Source organism: Xiphophorus hellerii, chromosome 7 (assembly GCF_003331165.1).
Source record: "Xiphophorus hellerii strain 12219 chromosome 7, Xiphophorus_hellerii-4.1, whole genome shotgun sequence".
Lineage (NCBI taxonomy): Eukaryota > Metazoa > Chordata > Actinopteri > Cyprinodontiformes > Poeciliidae > Xiphophorus > Xiphophorus hellerii.
The window spans coordinates 10,630,461-10,656,706 of NC_045678.1; the positions used below are offsets into that span (position 1 = coordinate 10,630,461).

The window sequence follows — 26,246 nt, forward strand, 5'->3', positions numbered from 1 at the left end:
CATGTACATTTACAGTAGATTATCGGCAGCTAAATATCTGTACTGTGTTCACTTCCACAGGAATCTACTGTCAGAATAAGTTGCAGTACAAATCATGTGAATTTAGAGTAAAATGCTCTCTGTGGCTGCCAGTACTTTACTCTAAATTTACAGGATAATTTATTAGAGTGTACCAGAACAGAGGGTTAAGTATGTTTCAAGTTTATTTTGCCAAGAATGTCATATATGTTCATTCAAAAATTGACTGAGCCGTGACATATAGAAAGGGATTTAATTATTTCATAGCAATTCAGACTAAAGCTGATTTGTCTTTGATTATCCAGCTCAGCTCAAAACAAAGATAGTCTGCTTCTGAAGTAAGTAACGGGGACTTCCCTATTTTCTCACGTGTATAATCTAGAGGGACACTGCATTTCAAGTTAGCATGTTGCCACAGAGGGCTGTGTTAAAGTTGTAAAATAATGTTGTGAAATCAGTAGGTATATCGACTTAAAAGAACAAACTGTTCTAAAAGAAGCCAGACATTACATTAAAAGAAAAACAACTAATTCGGACAGAGTCAGCATCCTGACTGAAGCCACATCCTCCTCTTAGTGAACACATGGCACGCCACACTACGATACCCAGACTGTCTCTTCTCCAGACGTGGATCGATGGCTGACAACTTCTTGAAACCACGTAGACGAGTTGAGCGTCATCGGGCTTTTTATTCATCCGAAGGATTTTTATAGATAAAAATCCTTCGGGTTTTTATCTATAAGCGAGGGGAGGCAGCATCATTCAAAAACCTCGCAAAAGTGAAAGAGGTGGAGAGCGAGAGAGAGATAGAGAGATAGAGAGAGAGGTCGACAGACAGACATACGGACAGAGATCTACTGCAGGATATTTTGTCACTATGGTTACTGGCAGCAGATATCAATCTTGATTTCTGAATGTCAGGCTGTTTCCACGCCAGCGAGTGAGATCTGCTGCGCTGTTGGGCAACTAATTGAAGCTGATCAACTTCGGACAAACATCCAGTGGCTCCATGTGATTTCAGTGCTTCTGGACAGCAGGAGTTTCCATCTGTGAGGTAAGCCTCGTTTCCAAACTCTATGGTTCTTATGGTTACCATGTGGTGAAAGTGCCCTTCTACTCATCAAATATCAGTGTGGCGGACTTCTTGCATTTCATTTCCAATTAGCTCCTTATGAGACACCTAAATGAAACATAATTAATCTGATTTTTTTAACCTCTTTGTAGGGTGTATATTTTCTAATTATTATTTTTATTATTAGCTTCTCATTTCATACAAAGAGAATTTGCTACTCTTTGAACCGCACCTTTCAAAGTGCTAAATCGGGCACATTATTCATCACCCGAGGAACAATGCCACTGCGTTTTGCTGCTATTTATGGTGCAGGAAGCGTGTTTCTTCACCAAACTATGAAGCAAAAGCGAATATCCTGGAGCTGATTGTTATTCTGGTCCAAACAATGCAACTTTCCAACGACCAAATTATGTGCCACCACGCCGCGGGGAAGTTAACTTCCTCACGCCCAAGGCTGTATCACTTAACACCTCGTTGTTTTGCCGGGGGGGGGGTAACAATGTGGCAGCTGCATGCGGAATCACTGTAACAGTATTTTTCGTTTTTACTTCCTTTGAGCCACTGTTTGCTGTTTTTAAAAAAAATAAAAAATAAAAAAAACATCAACAACAAGGACTAGCTGTGTAAGTCAGTCATGTTAATAAATAATGTGTGAAAGGCTGTGATCAGATCCAGCCTGAAACTCGCTGTTTTAGTCTCATTTATTGCTAATAAATGAGCAATAATTTATTATTGCTCATTTATATCAGATAATATCAGATAATATATCAGATAATATATTTATTATATATGAAGAAAACCTCTTCCTTCCATTTCTGTACAATTCAGAACGAGCAAAGCTGTGCTTATCTTCTGTAAAATGAAATGAAATGCACCTCTGAGCTTTAAACAATTATGACAAGATTTTTAACTCACTTAATTTTTTTTTTTTTCGTTTTTTAAAATGTAGCTTTATCTTCAATTTGTAAATGTTTAATGGCTCTTCTTGGTAAAACGGTAAAAAAAAAATTATTTAGGATTGCTTTGTTCAAAAAGAGCCACAAGATGGCACAATTTTCTAATAAAACTACTCTGAATTTCCACCAAAATGTGTTTTTTTTTATCATGTTGGTTGCCATACATTAAGTTTAGTAGTTTTAAACTACTGCTTTATCTGTTTCATTTAGTGTAACTCGTTGGGTACAATTTAAATCAAAATCCTAATTTATGTCTAAGGGTTAATGAAAATCATTCCCTTGTTACCAAAATAAGTCTCATTGTGTTGCTTTTAGTTTTAGAAAAGGAAATTGGCACACATGACAGCAGCAAGTGTCATGTGTACATTCGTAGAAAATGTCATTTTCCAGTTGTCAGTAAAGGAAAAATGAAAAAACAAAGAAAAAACCTGTGGCTTCTTGACTTCCTTTCTGAGAACAAAGGTGTTAAATTTGTAAATTTGCATGTATTCTAATGGAGGTCTTAACAGGGCATGAGATTCATTCTTTCCTCTATGCTCAGTAATGCTCTCTGATTTGGTTTCCTGTAGCATGAAGGTAATAAAGCATACAAAACAAAACTTATTCTGACTTCTTAAAAATTTGACTTTGACAAATTCTTTGCTTCCTTTTTGCAGTAATCGGTTCCTGTAGCTTGCAGATGGGTTCTGCGTCTGCACCTGCAAGCATGGCCGTCGTAACCAACAGCACATGTGACACCCTGTATGACCACAGGAAATATGCCCGGGTCCTCATACCTATTTTCTACTGTGTTGTTTTCACTGTTGGGTTGCTTGGTAACGCCCTTGCCCTCCATGTTATCCGGATAAACCTGAAGAAAATAAACTCCACCACATTGTACTCGCTCAACCTAGTCATCTCTGACATCCTCTTCACTCTCTCTTTGCCTCTGAGGATCATGTACTATGCCCAGGGTTTCCACTGGTCTCTAGGTGAGGCGCTCTGTAAGATATCAGGCTTTCTGTTCTACATCAACACCTACGCAGGGGTCAATTTCATGACTTGCCTCAGTGTGGACCGCTTCATCGCCGTGGTCTTGCCTCTTCGCTTCGCTAAATTCAGGAAAGTCAGTAACGTCCGTTACATCTGTCTTGGCGTGTGGATGTTGGTTCTGGCGCAGACCGTCCCCCTACTAGGAATGGACATGACAAATAGGGAGCCTCAAAACTTCACCACCTGTATGGAATACCCCAACTTTGAAAAGGTGGATAACATTTCAACCATCCTGATTGGCGCAGTCTTTTTGGGCTATATCATCCCTGTGGTCACCATACTGGTCTGCTACTCCTTCTTAAGCTCCAAGCTGCATCTCTCAGCCAAGAACAACCACCTGACAGAAAAATACGGCCGCAGTCGCAAGGCCATCGGCGTGATCTGCTGCGTGTCTGTGGTGTTCGTTATCTGCTACAGCCCCTACCACATTGACATCTTTCAGTACATGATCCGCAAGCTGGTATCCAACCCCGACTGTGCGGACCTCACGGCCTTTCAAGTGTCGCTGCACATCACGGTCTGTCTGATGAACTTAAACTCCTGCTTGGATCCATTCATTTACTTTTTCGCCTGCAGGGGATACAAAAGAAAACTTCTGAAGCTGCTGAAGAGGCAGGTCAGCATTTCCTTTTCCAGTGCAGCCAGGACGTCGCCCGAAGGTTCCTCAAAGGACTTCATCGACGGGCACAAGATACAACACAACAGCGAGAGGCTCATGGAAAGGAAATCGCATGAGCATGACCAAAGTAGGGAACCGAGGCAAAATGACAGGACCTACAGAATCTCTTTCCACATGAACAGTACCTAAAATATATCACTGAAGGACAACAGGAGGCTTCCGAACCAATGTGAGGCACATTCTTTTGTACATTTTTCAAGGGCAATTACTGTGTGTTAATTTAAAACAGAATGGAAGATATTACTCATTACTTAAACCAGCATAAATATTTTTACATCCATGTAAAGAAAGGAGGTCGCTCCCCCACCTCCCTTGAATAAAAACTAATTAGTGTGGAGTGAGTATGAAATATACTCTATCTATACTGTGTTTTCCTATGAAATTAGGGATTAATTTGACAAATAGTGAACAAACCAATCAGCAACTGAGGACAATTGCATATGTAAATGCAGTGAAAACATTCAAACCAAGCAGCAGAACAGGAAGGAAAACTGTATTTAAGTTACTTTGAAAGTGGCATGGCTTTGGTGTGAGACTGGCTCATCTGGGTATTTTCAGGAACTACTGATCTAATGGGATTTTCACTCACAGTGCTCTGTCTGTGGTTCACAGAAATTAATCCAAAAAAAACAGAAAACAACCAGTGAGAGACTGTTTAGTGGGTGGAAGTGGGGTGTTGATGTCAGAGGAAAATGGCAGACTGGTTTAAGATATCAGGAGAGCAACAGCAGCTCAGAGTGGAAATTTGTTCTGAATGCCAACATGCTATGGAAAACCCCACCGGGTGCCACTCCTCGCAACTAAGAACAGGAAGGTAAAGCCACAATTCAAAACACTTAGCCAATATTGAGATTTTGGATGCTGAGAGGTAGATTTTTGCCAATAAAATCATGACACCACGGATCAACAAATGTATTTGTATTATGATCATTGCTTAAATGCTACAGTGCACCCAAGTATTGGTTGTCCATTCCTCTACGACCAACGTGTACCCATGGTGCTTGATCCATATCACAAAGCTCTGATCACCTCAAAGTTTCTTGAACTTTGAGATGATTTTAAAATGTGTTCACTATAATCCAGCGATCTCCATAGTCACCAGATCGCTTTTTTTCCCTTAGGACTAACCCTACATTCATATAGAGAACAGAACAAGGCCTTATAAGTTTTGAATAATTATTTATATTGCTGTTGTCTCTGCCTCATATAGCTTACTCTGCCTTGAGAGGAAAATGAAGGGTATACAGGGCAATGCATAAAAATATGAAGTATTGAGGGGAAAAAAATTGTAATTATGATTTTTGTGACTGATGCGTTCAAACAGTGTTTTTCTTCTTTCTGTTCCCGATGGCCACTAATCAACAGGTGCATAGAGCTTAGTTCACCAGGCCACTTTTGGACAGCTTTTACATTTTATTCGAACAAAATATTATTTTTAAATTTCTTTTTTATGCATAACCCTCACAGTCATCACCGTAAATGTCTCCGATTATGACTTGTTCTTACCCGAATCATGAACTGATAAGGATTCCTCCGACAGATTCTGAGATGGTGCCTCTGAGCAGCAACATGTCATTCCTTCAAGCATTTTGGGGGTTTTTTCAGACTTTGTAACATTTTGATGGGTTGGATTAATAAAACAGAATGATTTCACAGAGGAGTGTAACGTGTTCATTCCTCTGAACATGTTACAGAGGAGCCAACAGGAACACCTGTTGGAACACCTGAAAAACCAAGAAAGAGATATTTGTTATTTAAGTTAAATGTTCTGTTTTATCCGTTTTATTTTTTTTTGTACATAAATAAAAATGCTGTGTGTAGTAATCTGTATAGATAATATTTCCAAGATATGTTAGTGTTATATTTGATATTTACTGCAATAAAGGGAAGTTGTCCTAAAGTGCGAATGCTTGTTTTCCCTTTTTAGCAATGGTAACAGAAAAGTAAATTAAAGGATTAATGTTATAATATTAGTGTTATATTTGATATTTACTGAAATAAAGGGAAGTTATCTTAAAGTTCAAATGCCTGTTTCCCCTTTTTAGCAACGGTAACAGAAAAGTAAATTAAAGGATTAATACCTGCTCTTTATGTGTGTCACTGCTAAGCTGCACAAAAAAAAAACACACACACACACACACAAAAAAAAACTGGATGTTGAAATCTGGCTCCATTTTTATCTTTGGTGTACCTCATGGTTCTGTTGTCAGAGCTCAGTGTTTGAGACGTATTATAGCAAATAATTTGATTCTGTTACTTTTTTCCAGTTATTTGCATCTCTGGTTATTGCAGAACAGTCAGAGTGCGTTGCCGTGACTTAATAGTTTGTTTGAAGCGAAAGAAGCATATGTTTGTGGTTTCAAAAAGGCCAGATATGAAATCTGTACCAACGTGCGAACACCAGTATCATGACAGCCGCATGTGTCATACCGTCACCGTCACCCTCACCTGCACTCAAATATAAAAACACATCTATTTTTATCTGTCTTTTAACTGTGGGTGATATATTTCTGATTCAAGGTCTGATAAATTTCTTGGTGCTTTTACATAGAAGTCGGTCTTTATGCAACACGCCAGTTTTCTGTGGTTTTGATGGTGGCTAAATGCTAACTGGTACCAATGTAGAAGTAAATTAAGTCTAAGTGTCTTAGAAAACTGCGAAACAAATGATTTTTGTGTGGAGAGGGACCAGCCGTGGCTATGCAATTGTCTAAAATAATAATAATAAAAAATGCAAACCTCAAAATAAAATTATAGTCAAAACATGGAAAGCTAAGGACCATAGCTCACCAATTCACACCTCTAAAGTTTCAATCAAAGCTGAAGCAAACGCTAGACCAGAGAAATGGTGCAAAGAAAAAGCAAAGTTAAAAATAATCACAAATCAATGTTAGCCAATGAAAAGCTTCAGCAAAACCTGCAGACTAAAATGTCCTAGACCATAGAATGCCCGGTATCTAGTTATTTCCTTTTTGGCCTGCTGCAATATGAGAGGTGTGAAAAAAATTAACAAATTGTCACTTCCTCATTTTTTTGTCGGGAACAAAGAAGTTTTCTCTTATATCAATGTATTGCATGCAACAAATCATGCCGAACTGAGATCCTGATATTACAAGGGGAACCATTTGACTTTAAATAATTACTTCAGGTATGTAAGGGCGTGGGCGTGGGCGTCGGGGTGTGTGCGCGAGAGCGTGTTAGGTTTTATGTGTGAACGATGAAAGTACTTGGAAAATAAAGCCTGATTCTGATATGTTATATTTCAACATTATGTTAAACCATTTACCCAAAAAGTACATAAAACATAATTAAATGTCACACTATATTTACACAGAAGCTTTTAGTAATAACCTTTATAACACAGGCAAAAGTTACTTGTTTTGTTGCCCTTTGAGCTTTTTCACATTTTGCTATAACCACAGACTTTCATGTCTAATGTAATCTGCATCAGATTACATTAGAATTGACATTTCTTGTGATAGACCAGCACATATTGACCATTCAGAAGGTAAACAATTCATGCTTTTCAGATTTTTTTTTTTTACATTAATAAAAGTCCGAAGTTTGGTTGAGAATGCAAGTTTAAAATATCTGAATTGACACTTTTTGGTGGTTGTAGAAACCAGCCTTTGCTGCACATCCAGCTGCACATCATTTGCGGTATTACACGTCTCACCCAGTTTCATACATGATTATGGTTTTGCCTAAGTTCCTTGCTCTTTATATTCTCAGATGCATTCAGACTTTGACTGGGACAATTGTTTTGCCTGCCCTGTGCTCAGATCCATCTTCGTATTAGCGCTGACCAGCTTCACTCCTTCTGCTAAAGCGTCGTCACAGGTTGTTCTTGCCATCACCATGTTTCACCAAGAGGATAGAGTGTTTAGGATAATGTGAAGCATTTGCTTTTTGTGTGTTTTTTTCTTACTACATATTTGGTTAGTCAAGCTAGTTCTCTGATTATTGTTCTTCTTTTGCAGCCTTTCAGTTTAAGTGGAAGTTTGTGTTTTGATAGCATCTTTTTTGCGACATACCCGTTCCATTTTTCAACAATACACTCGACAGTGTTCAAAGAAATGTTCGAACCTTGGGATGTTGTTTTTAACACCTCTACACTTTTAGAGCTAACCTTGCCGTAACGGTTTACGGTCCTTGTGTTCTCTAATGTTAACATGTGTCCCATGGGGGGTTTTTGTTGGATTTTGGTATTTGCTTGTGTCTGTTTTCTGATTATCATCATCAAAGGTCTTGCTCAAGTACTCTTCCGTAACTGTTCACCTTTCCCCTGATCACCTTTCCACTTGGTTTCAGTGTCACTCTTCGCCGCTCCTCTGCGTTTATGCTCTGTGGGTTTTCATTGCTCATTGCCGGTTTCATCAGTTTTATCCTGTTTTATCTTGCCCTCCTCGTCTCATGCCTCCCCTGTAAGTTTGTGTCAGATTTTTTATACAACCCTTCATCACCTTGCTTGCCGTGGCTGCTTGAAGTTCAAGTCACTTTATTGTTAAAAGAAACCCAGGTTCTTTTGCTTGACGTTGATTGGCTTGATTTTTAATTGCAGTGTTTCTGTTCCATAGCACGTTCTTGTGCGTCTGTCCTTAATGAATTGAAGGAATGCTTACCTCATAAAGTCTGGTGAACTCCGAACTGTGCTTTTCTCTTTGAGCAAATATCAAACACCCCTACATCTTTTAGTCAAAAAGAGAATGAAACCAAAGTGACGGCTTCACATCCACTTTCTTCTATAATCTCAGACAGTTTTCAGATAATCTCCAAATATGCTCACCAGATGGCACTTTTACACAAAACCGAACTTTAAACTTTATAGCACAGTAACTTACTGTTAATTAAATATTTATAACAGCAAAAATCAGTGTTACGAGATAACAATTTTGGTTCAGTGCTTGTCCAAAACTCCTGTTGTCTGATACTACAAACTCATAAGTCATGACATATTAAGCCTCTGAGCCCTTCACAGAACAACAGGATTAATACTGAGACTAAATTGAACACAGATGAACTCCATTTACTAATTAGGTGCCTTCTAGAGTCAATTAGTTGAGCAGTTTTTTTATTTAGGGGTGTCAGAATACAGAGAGATGAATACACAGCACACTTTTCAGATGTTGGTTTATAAAAAACAATTTAGAAAAACATGAACATTTATTCTGTACCTTGTGTCACACGCAATCCCGACAAGATACATCAAAGTTTGCCACAAAGTGTGTAAAAGTTCAGACATTGTTTTCATAGCCCAAAATATCATAAATAAACTCCCACAGGGTGAATACACAGAGCTGGAGCGCACTGCCACGTCAGATGAGTAGTTCTCATATCAGCACTGACATCTGGCGAGTGACATTTACTACTGTGTATTTGCAAGAGTTCACTTGTTTCACAGAAAAAAAAAAACAAACCTGAGATTGTATCAGTTTGTGGCTTGAGCTGCACCAAAGAGAGAAGTTAAAACGTCACCACAGGTATCAAGGGGGGAAATTTATTTTCTTTCCTCTAAACATAGGTGCTCAAATCAAATGATCAGTTCCAAGAATTATTTTTATTCTCTGTTTTGTTCACTTTATTTTCATGGGAAAATGAGCGCAAAGATAGTATCACAGAGGAAACACTAGAAGGAGTAGGTATTAATCTGGCATAAGGCGGCAATCTACTGTCTTAAAGTTCAAGAAGCATTTTTTGTTACAGAATGGCTTCCTGCTTATTGTTTTGTTGTTTATTAAAGCCTTTTCTTCAAAAGTATTTTATTAAGAAAAGACGGTGAGCATTAAAAGACACTTTTATCTGAATGTTAAGATTTTATCCAATGTAAACAACATAGACAGAAGGCTGTTTGAGGGGGATAAAATGTTCCTGAGCCCCTTTTAAAAGTATTTCTTTTCATAACAGATTAATTTCTATTATTAACTTTCTTTCAATTCTTTCTAAAATCTAACATTTGTTTTCTAATGTATTTGTTTATGTGAAGTCAAACTGAAATAATGTTTGAAACTGATAAAGAACAGATCATGTTGCGATCTAAAAGCCTTGGCGTGAAAGGTGGTGTACTTTCATTTTTATCATTACTGTATTTCCAAGAACATTTTTTGTAACGAACATAACCCCAACATGTGGACTTTGAAACAACACCAATCAAAAATATGTTTATTTTCCAGACTTGAAGAGGAAAACGGGGTGGTCTTACAGAAAATAAGAAAAAAACATGGGAATAAAATGGGAAAAATAATAAAGCATGTTTATATTTGATTAAACATATTGCTGCCTATTGTTTAGATCCTAGCGGCAGCTATTAAAACCATAATTAAGCTCTTAAGAACATTGATTCAGATTTTTTTTTTATTACTTTTATAAAATACAGAATCCAGGTGTCATTATAAGCACAATAAACCCCCTCTGACTCTCAACTTGTCTTCCATTTTATCTAACTCCCAGTATTTTAACATGGTTACACAATCAATTTTTATGACACTGTTCCTTTACTGGGCCAACTGAACCAGTTATTATCTCCAAATGTGATTAATGGTGATCAAGTGTGGTTCACAGCAACGTATTGTTGCGTGTTTAATATCTTAACCTCTTTGTAAGCTTGCTTTTATTCTTGTTTTTTTTTTTTTTTTCTGTTTGCTTTCATTCAAACGTGTCCCTTGCTGATAGTCTAGCTGCTTTGTTTGCAGTAAACACTGCATTTCACACATATAATTGCCATCTGCTTTATCGCCTTCTCTCTATCGCTTTGCCGTCTTTGGGGATTCGGTGAACCCGCTTGTTTTAAAGGAACAGCCTGAAACTATAAAGATGTATCAAAATATCCCAGGATTTAAATGGTACGACAGCTGCTTTCCGTTTTCCGATGCGGAAATATTTGGGCTCTCGGCAGAGGTGGCTCAAGGTTAAACGGGGCCTCGAGAAATTTTTATTTTCGGCCCCCTTTGAAATGTTTTCATGCCTCATCATTTTTGAATTGCTTGATTAACAGCAACTAGTCGGCCAACAATTAATTAAAAATTGCTTTACAATGGCTCAGTTGGTTTGTATCTTCAATTACAAATACAACAATTAAGATGAAGCACATGTTTTTATTTTCTGTTTATATTTAATTTTAATATTACTTTTGTAAAGCTCTCCCGACCTTAGAGGAAAAATATGTAACCTACCTCGTTTGGTAGTTCCATGATGAAAACAAAATTTAAGGTCTGGTAATGTTTTCTATCTGCTGTCAACACGGTTTCATCAGTACTGCATCGCAACTTCTGCAGCTAAGTTAAAGAGAAAAAGTTCAGAGAAATTAAAATCTATGAAAATGCGTATAGTTTCTTTAAACTTATACCAGAATGTGACTCCTAATGAGGTCTGAGCTATTTACCTCAGAAATACTGAACTACACCAGTGAGTTCAGTTATTAAAGAGAAAACTTAGATTTATAATTAAAAAAAGCATGTTCTGGTTTTTAATGAAGAGTTAATATATGACTTATCAATTGGCCAAAAACTCTGAGATAAAATCTAGAACAAACATAAAGAATTATTTCTCAGTACATTTTTATTTTTTTTTTTACCAATAGTCACTGTGGGAGTGAAATGAAAAATTTCCCCAACCCACACAAGATTGTTATTCTGATTATTAATGAACAAACCCTTTCATCAACAACATGTTGGTTCAAATACCAGGGAGGCAATGTAAATCTATTTTTTTTCCCACCAGTGCTTTAAAAATAAAAACCAGGTTCTATAAATGTTAAGTTCTGCTCCAAAGAATCTCTGTGCACTGCTGGACAATGCAGACTGGCGTCTAATCAATTCAAGTATTTTAGATTTGAGATATTCCTTAGAAATATTTGCCATCGACTTTTTACTGCAACACCGAATCAGAACCAACTCCCTCCCCGCCCCCAGGCTGTGGGCCTGGGCAATGAGCATGCTTTTCTTCCGTCTCGTGGTTCAAATTACGAATAAGAAAGGGCAAAAATGATTCAGTTTACAGAAGCAAATTTCCCATTGCATCCAAAGAGCTAATACATGACATCAGAGGAAAAAATGACATATGTGACAAGGAGACAGAAGCTAATGAGCCACTAAGACAAAGAATAAATTCATTTCAGTCGTTTATTAACTCAGCAGTTGCTACCCGGAGGCACTTTGCAAAACAAGTCAAATTCATTGCAAATTATTTATTTATTTAATAACCACTAGACTCCCTCTAGAGATCAGGAGTTTAGGGAAGTATAAAAGCAAAGAAAGTACTTTCTGCTCTTCAGGCAGAAATGGAAATATATCCCAAAACTCTGCTGGAAGTTCACCATGAACGTTGATGTTTTGTAACCTTGGTGTCACCTGAGCAAAGCACATTCCCTCCGAGTGGGTCTGGCGTAAAAAAAAAAAAAAAAAAGAAATGTGAATATGTGAAAGACAACCTAATTGTCACTGTAAGTACAGAGGCGGATTTGTGATGTTGTTTCTCCTTTAACAGTCCTGGTCTTTATCCATGGCGATAAATAAATGAAAATAGGTCAATATTAATCTTTTTTAGAAGGATAAACTAACATATGGCTAAATAAACAGAAATAATTCACCAAACAAAATCAACATTGATTGTTTCTGCCATGATATGTGGTGGTGGAATGAGGAGGTAGATGCAGTGGATCCAGATTGTTGAGTAAATGATGGTTTAATGATGAAAAAACAGATCTCCAGGCAGCACAGGTGACTAACAGCAAAAGCTCTCACACTAGTAGCAACTGCCATTGACAATAGACAGGAGACAGTACAGACAAACGACAGAATAGACGAGGACCCAAGAGACACAGGTGGATTTAAAAACACAGAGGGTAATCAGGGAACACGAGGCACAGCTGGGAGCAATCAAGGTGTAGACAGGACAACACAGAGACTCAACTGAACACAGAAACCTAAAACAAACACACAGGAAACCCAAATCCTCACAATTTCACCTTAATCCCAAAGAAAAGCTGTTGGTTTGAGCTGAAGAGGAGAGTGCATGAGAGAGGACAGAGTATGATGGATAATCTCTGTTTGTACGGTCCAATGATTCAGAGAAACACAGAGCGTAATAGTGCCAGAATATGGTCATACAAACCGATAAAAGAAAATAGTGCCAACACTTTCCCCACCAACAATTCTGTTTAATTTTTCTTTCTTAACATGGAATATTTCCCCTGTTGGATAAATGTTCGCCAACTAAAGATTCGATTTTTATCTTCTAAAAAACATACAATAACTGAATTCATTTTGAATGCTTTTGCACGTTGTTAAGCACTGTAAATATAAACTCAACCAACATATTTACATAATAAAGAAAATACCAAGTAGTAACAGTAAAGAAGGATTCAAAGAAACGAGAATGAGACACTGATCATCTTATTAGGCAGATAAAAGGTGTAATACTTCACGTCAGCCTCTAGAGGACAGTGTACAACAGGTTAAAAAGGTGATGATAAAAAACGAGCTTCCAGTAAACACCTGTATCTACCTTTACTGACTGAATAACTACATCTGCGCACACACACACACACACCCCCACACACACACACACGCACACACACACACACGCACGCGTGTCGCGTAGTATAGGAATAATTTACAGGAGCATTTTGTGAGGAGTGGGAGACTTAGTGAGGCAACATGACAAGTATCAAAGAGAGGAAAACATCACACAGACTGTTGTCATAACAACATATTGCAATGAACGCCAAGCACCATCTGCTCCGAGATTTTTTGAGACGCATCAAGAGGACGAGTCGATGGATAATTATTTCCCAGGAATAAGAATTAGACTGAATGGTACAAGCGCTGCTCTTGAAATTCAGCGACGAAGTTTGTGTGCTGCGGTCTCAATTTTGAGAAGTTCGGGGGACGCGTCTGATTTCTGATGTAGGTCGCATCGCATTGAGGTCACATACATTGAGGTCACATACTACAGTAGCCGCATACAGAAAACAAACAAAAACAGGAAGTCGTCCTTAACTTGCATGGTTTATTTCACATGAACTAATAACGGGAATTGAAAGTAACTGTCAGAGCGGAGGGGGGGAAAGAAGTGATTTTATTGCTCAATGTTCTTTTGGGCCAAACGTCCTAATTTATGGCTGTTAGCCGTCGAAACTCAAATTAATCACGCGCATTAATCTGCATTCAATCCTGGCGCGCGCTGACCTTGAGCGTTTCACCTGAAGTATGCGCTCTGCATCCATTAAGTCGACGCGATGTAAAACCATCTCACAGCATCAGCGTGAAGTGTCTATTACCACCGTCTTATTTCCTGTTTATATGGCAACTGCCTCAACATCCTGTTTTTAATTACTTCTCTCCGGCAGCAGATGCTTCTCGCAGCAACCTGCTGTGGATTACTCCCCTGAGAACTAATGTGCTGTGACAGACCCCACTTTTCCAATCAATAACTCGCCCTAAATCTGCCATCTCTCTGCCTGCCAAACACACTCCCACTTCTAATGGCACATCATTTTCTTTAAGGGGGTGTAATTGCGTGCTGTGGAAAAGCTGCAGCCTCTCTACCTCTGTGTGTGTGTGTGTTTTTTTTCTTCTTATTCTCTGTTCCGACCACGCTCGTACTGTAAAAGAGAATGTAAAAGTGCAGAGGCTAGAGCACACAGGAAGTGATGAGGGGCTTTACACAGCGTGCAGTCTCGCCACCCCTGCACTCACATCTGACAGACGCACTCACTTCCCTGTTTTGACTGTAACAGTTGAGACATTTCGATAAAAAGAATCACTTTCGCTTCACAAACCTGTTGGGGTGAACTTGTCAGGATGTTTGTTTGATTCACGCGGTAAGTTCAGGCTTTTTTTTTTTTGCCCAGGTGGCCTCGGTCTTGCTGATTTTGTCCACATTTAGGTTGATGATGGGGCAGATTAATGGCAGATGTAGTTTATAGTGCATCCTCAATGTGTCTCCTCTTGCAGATTTAAACTACACGTGGTTTTATGCGTACATCCGTAATTCTCTCGCCTTTTCATCACTTGTTATTTAGTATCAGGCCATATAAATTGTGTAGTTCAATTCAAAAAAAGGACCAAAGAGAGTAGAAAGAGGGGACAACAAAGGTCAAAGTTGTCAACAGACTTTCCTGAGTCTTTGGTACTCATAGCTAAAGTGAATCTGTGTGTTTGTTTGTTTTCTTTGTATTTTGGTTAATTTGTTTTCTAATTAAAGTTTTGTTGTAGTTAGTGGTAGTTTTTCTTACAGTATATGAAAATAATTATAAGGACTGACGGTCATGTTCCGCAAATCTAAAAAAAAAAAAAATCCCACAGAATTTCCATATTTAGGGGTGGCAACTTTCTATTTCAATCACTGTGGGACTTTTTTTTCCTTTTTTAGTTCCTCCATAAGATTAACACTGACCAAACTCAGAGAGAAAATGTCTTATTAACTTTTTTCTTTCAAATTTGTTTCGTAGATTTGACCAATTTGATATCTAACGCCAACATATGTAAGTTGAAATCCCTTTTCTTCTTCTTTTTCTTTGTTTCAACTGGTATTTTTAGTTAATTGTCTTAGTTGATGAAGCTGAAGTCTCTGACTGAGGAAGACCCTCTTGACATCACTCTTAATCTTTAGCCGAACAAATTCTCTGTCAGATTTAACGACCACTCAACAAAGATTATTATTAACAAACATATTTATGTGAATGTACATTGTAAATAATCTAAATACTGTCCCCGTCCAAACTGACCTGAAGCTCTAAAATCAGCATTTTCTCATTTGAACCTGAGAACATAAGAAGTTCACTGCTCTCCTTTTTTTAATAAACAGTGACTCAGTGTTTATTATTTCCGAAGGCATCAGTAACCACAGGAAAGTTCTGATCCATCTAAAATAAGATCTGGTTAATAAGAAACTGCAAGGGCTTTTTATACATGCATATTATACTATACACTATTTGCTTGTTTATTAAAAAAATAAACTTGCCACCCCTCTGAATATTTTTGTCTATATAGACAGTTTTTCCCCCTTCACTTCACAAATAATAGTGTTACAAGGCCTTCAGGGTTGAAAACAAAACCACTCTAATTTGTATACTTCACCTGTTCTTGGCGATACAAGTCAATATCAACAATGTTAGAATTAATAGGATTTTGGGTGCGTGAGGGAAAAAAACAAGGACAATATCAACAGAATCACAAGAGAGAGAGACACATGTGAAGTACAAAAACCTTAAAAATAGCTCCGTTATTGTTCTGGTTTCTAGCACAGGCAGGTGCAAAGTAGGCCTCTGTGGGTCTCATAACAAGAAGTTCCTACGCATGGCCGAAGTAGTGCTAGGCTATAGATTCATCTGAAAGATTTGATGCCCATGTTGCCCTTTTATCTCAGTCATACAGAATTATTTCTTTGGTTAGCAGAAACAGAATCAATTCAAAGCAAGATAGATGCCTTCACGCTTTAGAAACTATTCTTTAAAATGTCTGCGTTTGCCCAAAAAAGCTGCATGTAGAGGGAGTTTACAAACTTGGTGTTTGCACCCTGTGTTTTCTGTTGCTACAAAGCCCTGATCAGGAATTTCTACTGAAAAGAATACAGTCTGCTCTTAAAGGAAAGGTCCAGATTTTTTGAAGCAAAGTTCTGTGTAACTATGGCCAATAACAGTTCCTTACCAGTGCTAAAAAGAAATAAATTTGCCTCAACAAAAACCTGGAGAGGATGTCAAACAGCTAGTCAACAGGGTCCTTGGCTTAGCTGATAATAGGCATTATAAAACAATTCAAGCTGAATAGAAATACATCTGTAGGATTTAACTCTATATTGGGCATTTTATGTTCTCTCAGCAGAACAACGCCATTACAGTGCTGCCGACTGTATTAATTTGCCCCAGCCAGCTGATAATGAGTCTACTGGGATAATTTCCAAACAGCTCTCGGTGGACTTGCAACAGACTGACCAGGCGGATTGATACAGTCGCCAGCGAAATAAAACTGATGTTGTTTGGCTGAGGAAACAGCAACATGCTTCACTACAGCCTCTTGCAAGCATGAACCCTCAATATGCGTCAACTAGTGTTTTATTTCAAAGATATGAACTGTTTCAGATTGATTTATTTTATACTGAGAAACATTTTTAAAATTGCTACACTCTCCTTGTTTAGGTGTCAGCTTATTAATATAATCAGACCTTTATTTTACTGTTACTTATTACTTCACTAAACCCGTAAAAGGTCATGGTCATTAAAACACGTGGCTGATATAAATTTTTAGAATGTATTGTTTTAGATAGCTTTCGTTAAATGTTTAGTTTTTGTATTATTTTTCTAAAATATATAAAATATTTGTTTACATATTCATTTAAAGTTGATGTACTTGTTACAAGGTTCCCAGCTATTTCCTTTTAGCTCCAAATCTGGTTTTCAACCCAGATGTTAAAATGCTGCCGTGTTTCTGGTGAAACTCTGTGACTGAATCTTTAAATCTAGAGGTATCTTGATGAAAATGAACACCTATATCTTCCTTCATATATATATATATTTTTTTCAGCATGAATGTGGATCTAAACTCCTCCAACATGTCTGTGGATCCTCTGACAATGAAGACGGAGCAGGGCCCAGTCGAGTATCGCATAGTCGGCCTGGTCTTCTACAGCTTCATCTTCGTCATAGGAGTGATAGTGAACCTCACTGCCTTGTGGGTTTTTGCCTTGACCACCAAGAAGAGAAACTCGGTCACCACCTATATGATCAACGTGGCGCTCGTGGACCTCACCTACATTTTGCTCCTGCCCTTCAGGATGGTTTACTTCCATCAGGACTATTGGCCCTTTGGAGACATTTTCTGCCGGATCACAGCAGCTCTAACCATCTTCTACCCCTGCATGGCCCTGTGGCTGTTCGCTCTGATCAGCACTGACCGCTACATGGCCATTGTTCAGCCGAAACATGGCAAGGAGCTGAGAAACGTCCCAAAGGCTGTGGTGGGCTCCTTGGGGGTGTGGATCATGACTCTGGGCAGCAGCGTGCCCCTACTCTTCTCTCAGGATGACCCCGATCGCATCTCCAATTACACTACCTGCATCAAGATGCAAGACATCATCTACATGCGCCGCGAGAATGCGGTCAACTTCGTTAGACTCATCTTCTTCTTCCTGGTCCCCATCTGCATAATGATTGGCTGCTATGTCGTCATTGTGGACAACCTAATCCATGGACGCACCTCCAAACTGAAGCCAAAGGTGAAGGAGAAGTCCATCCGGATCATCATCACGCTCATCGTGCAGGTGCTGGTGTGCTTCGTGCCGTTCCACATCTGTCTGGTGCTGCGCTTGTTGGGAAACGACGAAGACGGCGGCTTCAACACGTGGGCCGTCTTCACCACTTTCCTGATGAATCTGAGCACGGTCTTGGACATCATCTTGTACTACATCGTCTCCAAGCAGTTCCAGGACAGGGTGATCAGCGTGATCCTGTACAGGAACTACCTGCGAAGCGTCAGGCGAAAGAGCCGGCACACGCACACAGGAAGCGTCAAGTCGCTGAGCAACCTAACCAGCGCGATGATATGAAAGTCCGTGGCACAGATACTGTACCAACAATATGCACACTAGATGCATCACCGTGTACTGTTTATGTATAATTACCTGAAGGATCAAGAAACTGCAATTAATTTTCCCGAGTGCAATTTACACTCACAGTATGGAAGGGCTGCTGTTGTGGCGAAAACATCTGTGTTCAGAGCTGATTGACTCACCCATGAGACTTGAGTTGTTTCCATGCCTTTTTTTTTTTCTCTCTCTGCTAAAGAAAGCATATGCGGCACAGGTGTGACGTGTTCAGGTGAAAATGTAACTGTTTAAAACAAAGCATAGTTGTGCACAAGCATCAGAAACCTCAAGAAAGCATCATGAAAAGAGGGTCTGACATGTTCCACAGGAAGCAGCGGCGGGGTTGTTAAAGGTTGCCGCTCGGTTGCTGCACCACATTTAACAGGTCCTTCCTCTTCAGCCTCTCAGCTCTGCGAAGGCGGAGTGAGCAAATTTAAGCCATGAGTGATGTGTGATGTCACCTGTCTGCTTTGCAAATACACCGCACGTGTTTGACTTCTGCCATTTCATGTTTGTTGAGTTTAAGATCGACCACTTGAGACAGGAGGCAATTTCAACACCCAGCACTGACAGTAAAGGTTGCTGCGAAGGTTGCTTTAAATGAACCGACCAGGTGATGGCAGCATGGCACAGCTTAGACGCTATCCACCTGCCAGAGCAACACACACACACAAAGTGCTTTTAAAAACTTTTGCAGAGTTGACGGCAAAATAATTTTGTCTCTGTTGCGTCGCCGCAAAATATTTACCTTTCATTCATTTAGATTCATAAAAAAACATTAGTACATCCGTTTTCCAGTTAACAACAGTCATAATGGCTTCCTCCACCAGGAATCTGACTAAAGCGTGTTTATGGGTGCAATGTGAAAAGTATTGATTAGGTGTTAAATGATTTAGTTGCTTGGAGTGCATTTACAGTAACATGCTCGAGAGATGTCAGAGAGGCTATTTACAAGATTTACTGCAACCTTAACCTTTAAACAGAAAACCTTTTTCAGCACATGGATGTTTCAGTTTCAGATTTCTGCAGCAGGTGAGAGAGGCATTTTATTCAAAATGTCTCTCTCGTAAAAATACTGAAGTCAGAGCAGAATAGGGGGCAGAAGAGGCTTGCAGGCAACACCAAAATCAACATTTTAAGTGTTGGGAGTTGTTGCACCAACTTCAAACATGCAAGGAGTCCATCTATGTTGAACATCCAAAATATATGCTATAAAAAGAACCCTCAAAACAGAATAACTCTCAGTATATGCTCTCTGTAGTAAAACTTGGTGACAACAACAATATATTTCTGAAATCAGTAAACCTACATTCCATTCCCACTCTTCTTAATGAGGTGCCTAACAAGGCATCACCTGAACAAAAAGCATTATGAAAACCTGGTGGTCCAAATGTTGATTTCTGAAATCTTCTTGAGCTAAAACTCAAGTATTATCTTGTTTTCAAAAGAAAAAAAAGTTTTGAAAACAGCATATTTCTTATTTGGACTTTTTGTCGTATTCTGCAAATAAAAACTCAAACTGAAGTTCGTCGTTATGTTTGGAGTTTTTAGGGAAATGTCAGTAATTTGGAAACTAAAACATAATTTAGTTTAAAAAGACAGAAGTGTGCATGATGAAATTTCAGAAAGTACCCCTGAACTTCATCAGCTGTAAGAACAAAATAGAACGCCCCGCACATCTGAAAGCACACGCAAAACATGTCTAAAATAAAGTTTTTGAAACGAAGCAATAGAAGTTTAGAAAACAGCAAAACATAACTTTGAAAAAAAAAGTAAACACTAGAAATTGTCAGGAACAATAGCATTTTCCAAACACTCCCAGTTAAATAGTTAACAATAAACTGAACAACACTGGATAACTTCAAACACCTTAAACACTGGCTGCAGGTCATTTTGTTCCTGTGCCTCTTCAGGCCCCCCACCTTACACCCATGTGTTACCGCTGACTGAACATGTGCTTTCCATTACGCATTTGTTCATTTCTTCATTTCGCTTAAGGGACGGTTCAGGTTTTTTTAATGGAAGTTTGTGAAAATATTCTTGTAAATCTTCCCTAACCTACAGTAAACATGTAACATGTGGCAGTGAGTTTGTAGAACAGTGAGATCAGAGGGAAACTAACAGGCAGTCAGAAAGACAGCATTACAAAAGTGGTTATTAAATGTCTTCTTGGGAGTAATAAGGTGTTGTGTCCCATGAATATAAAATTTTTTTTTTAGCTTAGGATATTTTAAATGAGACAAAATAAGGGGGCACATCACTCTGAGAATTGCTTTTGTTTTCAATAACATTAAAGGATAGACCTTTAAAACGAGTAAGGTATTTGTTACAGAAATCTGATTAAATTTCAAAATTGCAAACATAAGAACTGTGAAGGCACAACAGTGGAAAAAAAAAACAAACACCAAAAGAAAAACTGAAGCACCAGCAGTACTCAGAAGTGACTGATCAGTGTGAAATAGTAAATAAAAACCAAACTACTGCTCAATCTGGCAAAAGATTCTGGTTTAATGGATGTTTTTCTGAGTGTGTACGCCATTGTCTTTACAGTAGCTACACCCTGTCTGCATTCTCTGGGTCTCTGGGAGACATTTGGCTGACTTTTACAGTAGTCGCAGGCGAAGACGAGGCCGCTCTGTCCGATATAAGGGGGATAGATTTACATTGTGCTAAACAAGAGAAGGCAGACAGCGGGATTTCCATTTCGCATGCAATATTGGCACCTGCACTCCATCATATGGTGATAGTTTTATTGGCTAGTGGACTACCGGTGGATTTATAGCTCGTGAGTCAAAGGTTGAAGGAAACATCAGAGGGTCGTCTATCTGTCCCACCTGTTAGACATAAAAGAGAGAAAAAAACATCCACGCTGCTCAAAGCAACTGGCATTTAAAACAATTAAGTTTCCTGTCAAGTCCCTGTGATGAATTATCCGGAAGCTTTACCCGCTGTAATTCTAAATCTTCCCAACAAGTGCCTTTGTTGTAGAGAAATTAATGAAAACAAGATTGTCTTTCATAGGAACTGATCTCACAGCGCGACAGCCAGCTGCTCTTCTTTGGGAATAAAAAAAAAAAAAAAAAAAAAACAGTCAGCATTAAACACAGCTCACACAAAATACTCTTTTTTTTTTTTTTTTTCCCACCACTCGTGTGGAAAACAAATCAGGCGGCAGGCGCAGTGGCCATCTGTTTTGTTATTTGATATGTGTGAATACATGTTGTAATGACTTTGTTTGTGAATCGCTCTGCGCGGCGGAACACACGAGAGCTCTCGAAGTGCTGGAGTGTTCAAAGCTAATCATATAATTGGACACAATAGTCGATGACAAATGGAGACGCTCGGAGCCAGCCAGCTGGGGAAGTGAATATGTAATCATTGTAAAATCATATCATTTTTGCATATTTGAAGACAGCTTAATAGAGTTTGCGTGTCAGCGCACCATCAAATGATGATCAGAGGCAGTTCTGCCGCATTTGTTTTCCGAATCCGACTTTGTTAGGCTATTTATCTTGATCTTGATTAAAAGTGTTTTCACAAGAGTTTGCGTCTCCTGTGTTTATTTGTGCTCCGCTGTAGCCTGACTGTGGAAACAGACTTGGGACAAATGACCCCCTTTAGAGTTTCTGAAGAAGAGGTAAACAGCTCCCAGTGATTATTTCCGCAGGATTTCTTTTCTCCTATTTACACATACAGCGCCTTGTGAAAGTATTCAGACTCATTGAGCTTTCCCCCCGCTTTTTCACAGAACGCAACAACAAAATTCACTGCATTTGAACAAGATTTTATTCTATAGACCAACACAAGTCAGGAAGGAAATGAGACTTGGCTTTCAACTATTTTGGCAGCAGATCCAGCTGCATTTGTTTCTAATAGCTTTAGACATCTAGGGACTGATTTAATAGCTTAAGCTCAGTCTGATTGAGAACAACGATTTTCAAGCCTAGCCATACATTCCTTGTTGGATTGAGGTTTAGACTGTGACAGGAAGGTGAACATCTACAACACTCAAGTTTTAGTTTTCCACTTCTATCAGCTTTTCTTCTATGGTTTTCTGGTATTTATCTCCATCCATCTTCCTATCATGCTCTGACCTGCTTCACAGTCTATTCCAAAGAAAAGCATTCCCCAACATGCTGCCACCACCATGTTTTCCAATGGGGGGGGGCAGAGGGTAATTTGCATATGGAGTTGGGCACTTCAGTGTCGGGTGAGAAATTGCACTTTGGTCGTGTCTGACCAGAGCAACATACATGAATTGTCAAATATCTGCAAAAGGGGATGTTTTTATGTATTTCTTTTAGAAATGGCTTTTTCCTTGTCACTGTTTCGTACCAGATTTGTGGAGCACACTAGAAGCAGTCAGGTCTACAGATTCTCCGACATGAGCTATGAATCTCTGTAGCTCTTCCAGAGTCACAATAGCCCTCTTGGCTGCTTTTTGGATAAGTTGCAATCTTTCTGATTTAGGAAAATGACCAGTTCTCAGAAGGTTTGCAGTTGAAAGGCTGCTCAGAGATAGGCATGCTACCTTATAACCAAACTGTGCTTTGGATCTCTCCACAACTCTCTCCCTGATCTGTCTGTGACTCCTTGCTTTTCATGATGCTGTTTGTCCTCTAATATTCTCTAACAAAACTCTGAGGCCTTCGCAGAACAGTTGGATTTATACTGGGACTGAATTACACACTTGTGGACTATATTAATTAAAGGGATTTCTGAAGTCAGCTTGTTGAACTGGATTGTTATTTAAAGGTATCATCTGTTATGTTCAATAAAGTCCTCTAGCATGCCTCTGTTTGCTAAATAAGTAACATCTGACTGTCTTTTATTCAGTGGCATCAGAGTAAAGGGGCTGAATACAAATGCACTTTAAACATTTTATTTATAAAACATTTAGGAAAACTACACATCCTCTTCCTTCTACTTCAAAAAACGACGTCCTACTTTAAGTTTCACAACATCCTACTACAATGCTCTGACGTTTATATTTGGAAATGATGCAAAAATGTGAAAATGTTCTAGCTGTATGAATGCTTTCGCAATATGTTTTTTTTAACTGATTACTTGCACCAGCATCACCCTGATTATTGTCAGTCATAGGGGACGCGAAACGTCTGCAACGGCGTCGTTAAACCCTTTACATCTTTTTACACCCAAACCGAAGCTCACTGCCGTCCCGTTTGAAGCCCTGTTCCCCCCACCGTGTTCCCATACCATCACACTTCATGCTGTTCCCATTAGGGACCACAAGGACATGAAAGGGAGCCTATAATGTTATATAGATACAGTACACGTCCAGCCTCGGCTGGGACCTCTCATCTACTGTATACGCGGCGTTGGCAGCCTGCAGCTGCCTGCATTTACATCATTTAGTGTTTCTCTCCAGGGCACTTTAATACGCCCAACCTCTCCCCTGGTAAACTTTACAATAGGATGTTGAAGGATACTCCTGGACTGCCATAGGAAATGAGAGGCACATGTGTGTGAATGTAGCTTTGCAGCAGTGTGACTCCCCCTCCATACTCTCCCCAACACACACACACACACACACACACCGTCTCTTGTGATGCCGAGCTTAAGGGCTCTGCAATGAGACTAATGGATTCCTTTTGTGGACAAAACTAGGTTAAGCACATGAGCTATTGTTTTTATCTGTGTTATCTGTTCACGGCGGTATCTTACAGGGGTGTTAAGTATTCCTCCACTGCGCATATTCTTCAGAGGCAGTCTCCTTCCACTCTGCGGTGTGTCTCCATTAAAAGGTGATAATCTACATCAAGGGTTTTAAATGCAGCCAAACTGACTCTGGTTGACCCCGCATTCAGCGGAGGAGAGGAAAATAGAGGAAATGTATGGCCTTGATTACGACTGCGCCTCTTTTTCAGCAGATCCTTGTGCTGCTGATTCACACGCAGCCAGCCACCATTAGTACATATAAATAATGTAAGGCCCTCCTTTCTCTCTCTCTTTCTCTGTGTGTGTGTGTATCTCCCCCTCAGCCCCTCTCACTCAACTCTCTGTTCAACTAAGTGCCTGCATGGAAGCCTTGGCCTCCTCCTTGTCATGTTCTCCATAGATCAGATTTATTTTAAGTCTTTATAGTGGCACGTTCTCCACAGCGTTGCGTTCGACGCACGTGGGGATGTTTTAATTGTGTCCTGTGAAGTGGAGTAGGAGCTCCAGCGGGGGACCGTGTCAAGTTGTGTTAATATTTAATCCGCTCTCACTTTAGTTCCTCCATGATCCGCCGTACGGCGACGGGAGCCGGATGAAGACGCGACGTCGCAGGACGGGCGAAGATGTGATTAAAGCCAAAGCGGCTAATAGAGGTGGTCTCTTTCAGGGCGGAAAGCTGGTGTCTCTCTTTAGTGGTGAGACCACACGCCGATTTGGTGGGTGGGGGAATTCAACGGCCGCTGACTAACTGATGCGCTTGCTTCAGCTGATGTTCACGTAAACAGAGACAGAGATGAACCGTTGCGCGTGTGTCTGGGATAAATATAAGCATACGGTTTTCAAGCCGGGGTTGAGTGTGTCTGCTTGTGTTTTGGAGGAAGAGAGGAAGGGAGGGGAGAAACAGGAATGGATGGAGGGACGAGGGAGGCCTCCTCGCGTCCTCTGTGTGCACGTCACGTCTGCTCTGCTGGAGCTCAATTACAGGACCGTTACTCAGAGAGGAAACTTCATCATGTCGTACAGATGTCTTCACTAGAGGATAAAAACAAAAAAAAAAGGGGGTGGAGGGGAGAAGATGCATGTTGTCATTTAAAGTGACACGGCTGGTGTTTGTTGGAAACAAACGAAATGAGAAACAGTCGGACTGTTGGATTCACGACAAATACGTGAATGTAAGCGTGGAGCGGAAACCCACTTAGAAGGCTGGAAACGAGTCATCCTGACGGGCAGAGCAAACACCTTAACCAAAGCAGAAACGCTTTACAATGAAAACAAGAAAGAAAAACTGCAAAACCTTCATACAGAAAAATGCTGAAAACATCAACTCAAATCTCAGTAGCAATAGAATCTCATTTAAAACTGTGAATGTAAAAAAAAAAAAAAACACTTGGTGAGAAAGTAAGATGAATCATTTTAAAATGGCTTGCAAAGAGTATAAAAGCAAATAGGTAACAACAAAACTAAAACAAAAACGAACAATGGATCATAATAGAAGTGGTTTATACTGTTTTAAACATCACATGAGCCAACATCTTAAAATTTAGTTGATCGATGATTGGGGTTTGTGGCTTTGGCACTTCGGGGGTCAGCGTGTCCCGCGAATAAGAGCCATTAACCGTTCTGCTGGATTAATCTGAAACAATAACTTGTAAACAATAATACTCTTTCAGTGAGCCATTCAGTTCCATCATAGTAAACATCTTTTATAACCCAGACAGCTCTATAAAGTGCTTTAGGCATCATTGGGCACAGACCATCATTAGTCAGTCGCTGTGTGTAGATCTGAATAAACCAGGCGGACGGTGATCTTGCGCAGACACCAGCCCATATCTATTTTACGCTGTTTCATTTCAATCGTGACACAGGCGGCGCGCACACTCCACCAACAATGGCCGTGTTTTGCTTTAATTTGATTAGGTTTTGTCTCAGCGAACGCCAAGTCCTGTTTTGCCTCAAGAACATATCTCTTAATCACGTTCCATCCAGGCTGTGTCTTTCATCTAAATCTCACAGCCGTGGCTCACACCCAACTTTATTTCGCTGAAAGGTAGAGGGGAAAAAAAAAGAAAGAAAAAGCACGCGCACACACACACGACAGCACATCCAACAAGAGGGAATACAATGACAAAAGCCTACCTCTCATCTCTGTCACATGAAATGATGTTTTGTGTTTAGCCGTGTGCACTATCAAACGTGTGCGCGCGCGTGTCTGCGCGCGTGTGTGTGTCTG

The 26,246-nt window shown here is 39.6% G+C and overlaps 2 protein-coding genes across 3 annotated transcripts; both read left to right on the plus strand.

Moving 5' to 3' along the window:
• Positions 1–481: 481 nt before the first annotated feature.
• gpr183a (G protein-coupled receptor 183a) lies at positions 482–5,777 on the plus strand. The gene is made up of 2 exons (XM_032568312.1): positions 482–1,072; positions 2,703–5,777. The coding sequence occupies exon 2, from the start codon at positions 2,726–2,728 to the stop codon at positions 3,884–3,886; it is 1,161 nt and encodes a 386-aa protein (XP_032424203.1). The 5' UTR covers positions 482–1,072; positions 2,703–2,725; the 3' UTR covers positions 3,887–5,777.
• Positions 5,778–13,946: 8,169 nt separating this feature from the next.
• On the plus strand, positions 13,947–21,879 carry gpr18 (G protein-coupled receptor 18). Of its 2 annotated transcripts, XM_032568665.1 has the most exons (3): positions 13,948–14,576; positions 15,207–15,239; positions 17,278–21,879. In XM_032568665.1, the coding sequence occupies exon 3, from the start codon at positions 17,279–17,281 to the stop codon at positions 18,296–18,298; it is 1,020 nt and encodes a 339-aa protein (XP_032424556.1). In that variant the 5' UTR covers positions 13,948–14,576; positions 15,207–15,239; position 17,278; the 3' UTR covers positions 18,299–21,879. The 2 variants fall into 2 exon arrangements, with proteins under 2 accessions (XP_032424557.1, XP_032424556.1); XM_032568666.1 differs by lacking the exon at positions 15,207–15,239 and having other exon boundaries at positions 13,947–14,576.
• The last annotated feature ends 4,367 nt before the right edge of the window (positions 21,880–26,246 follow it).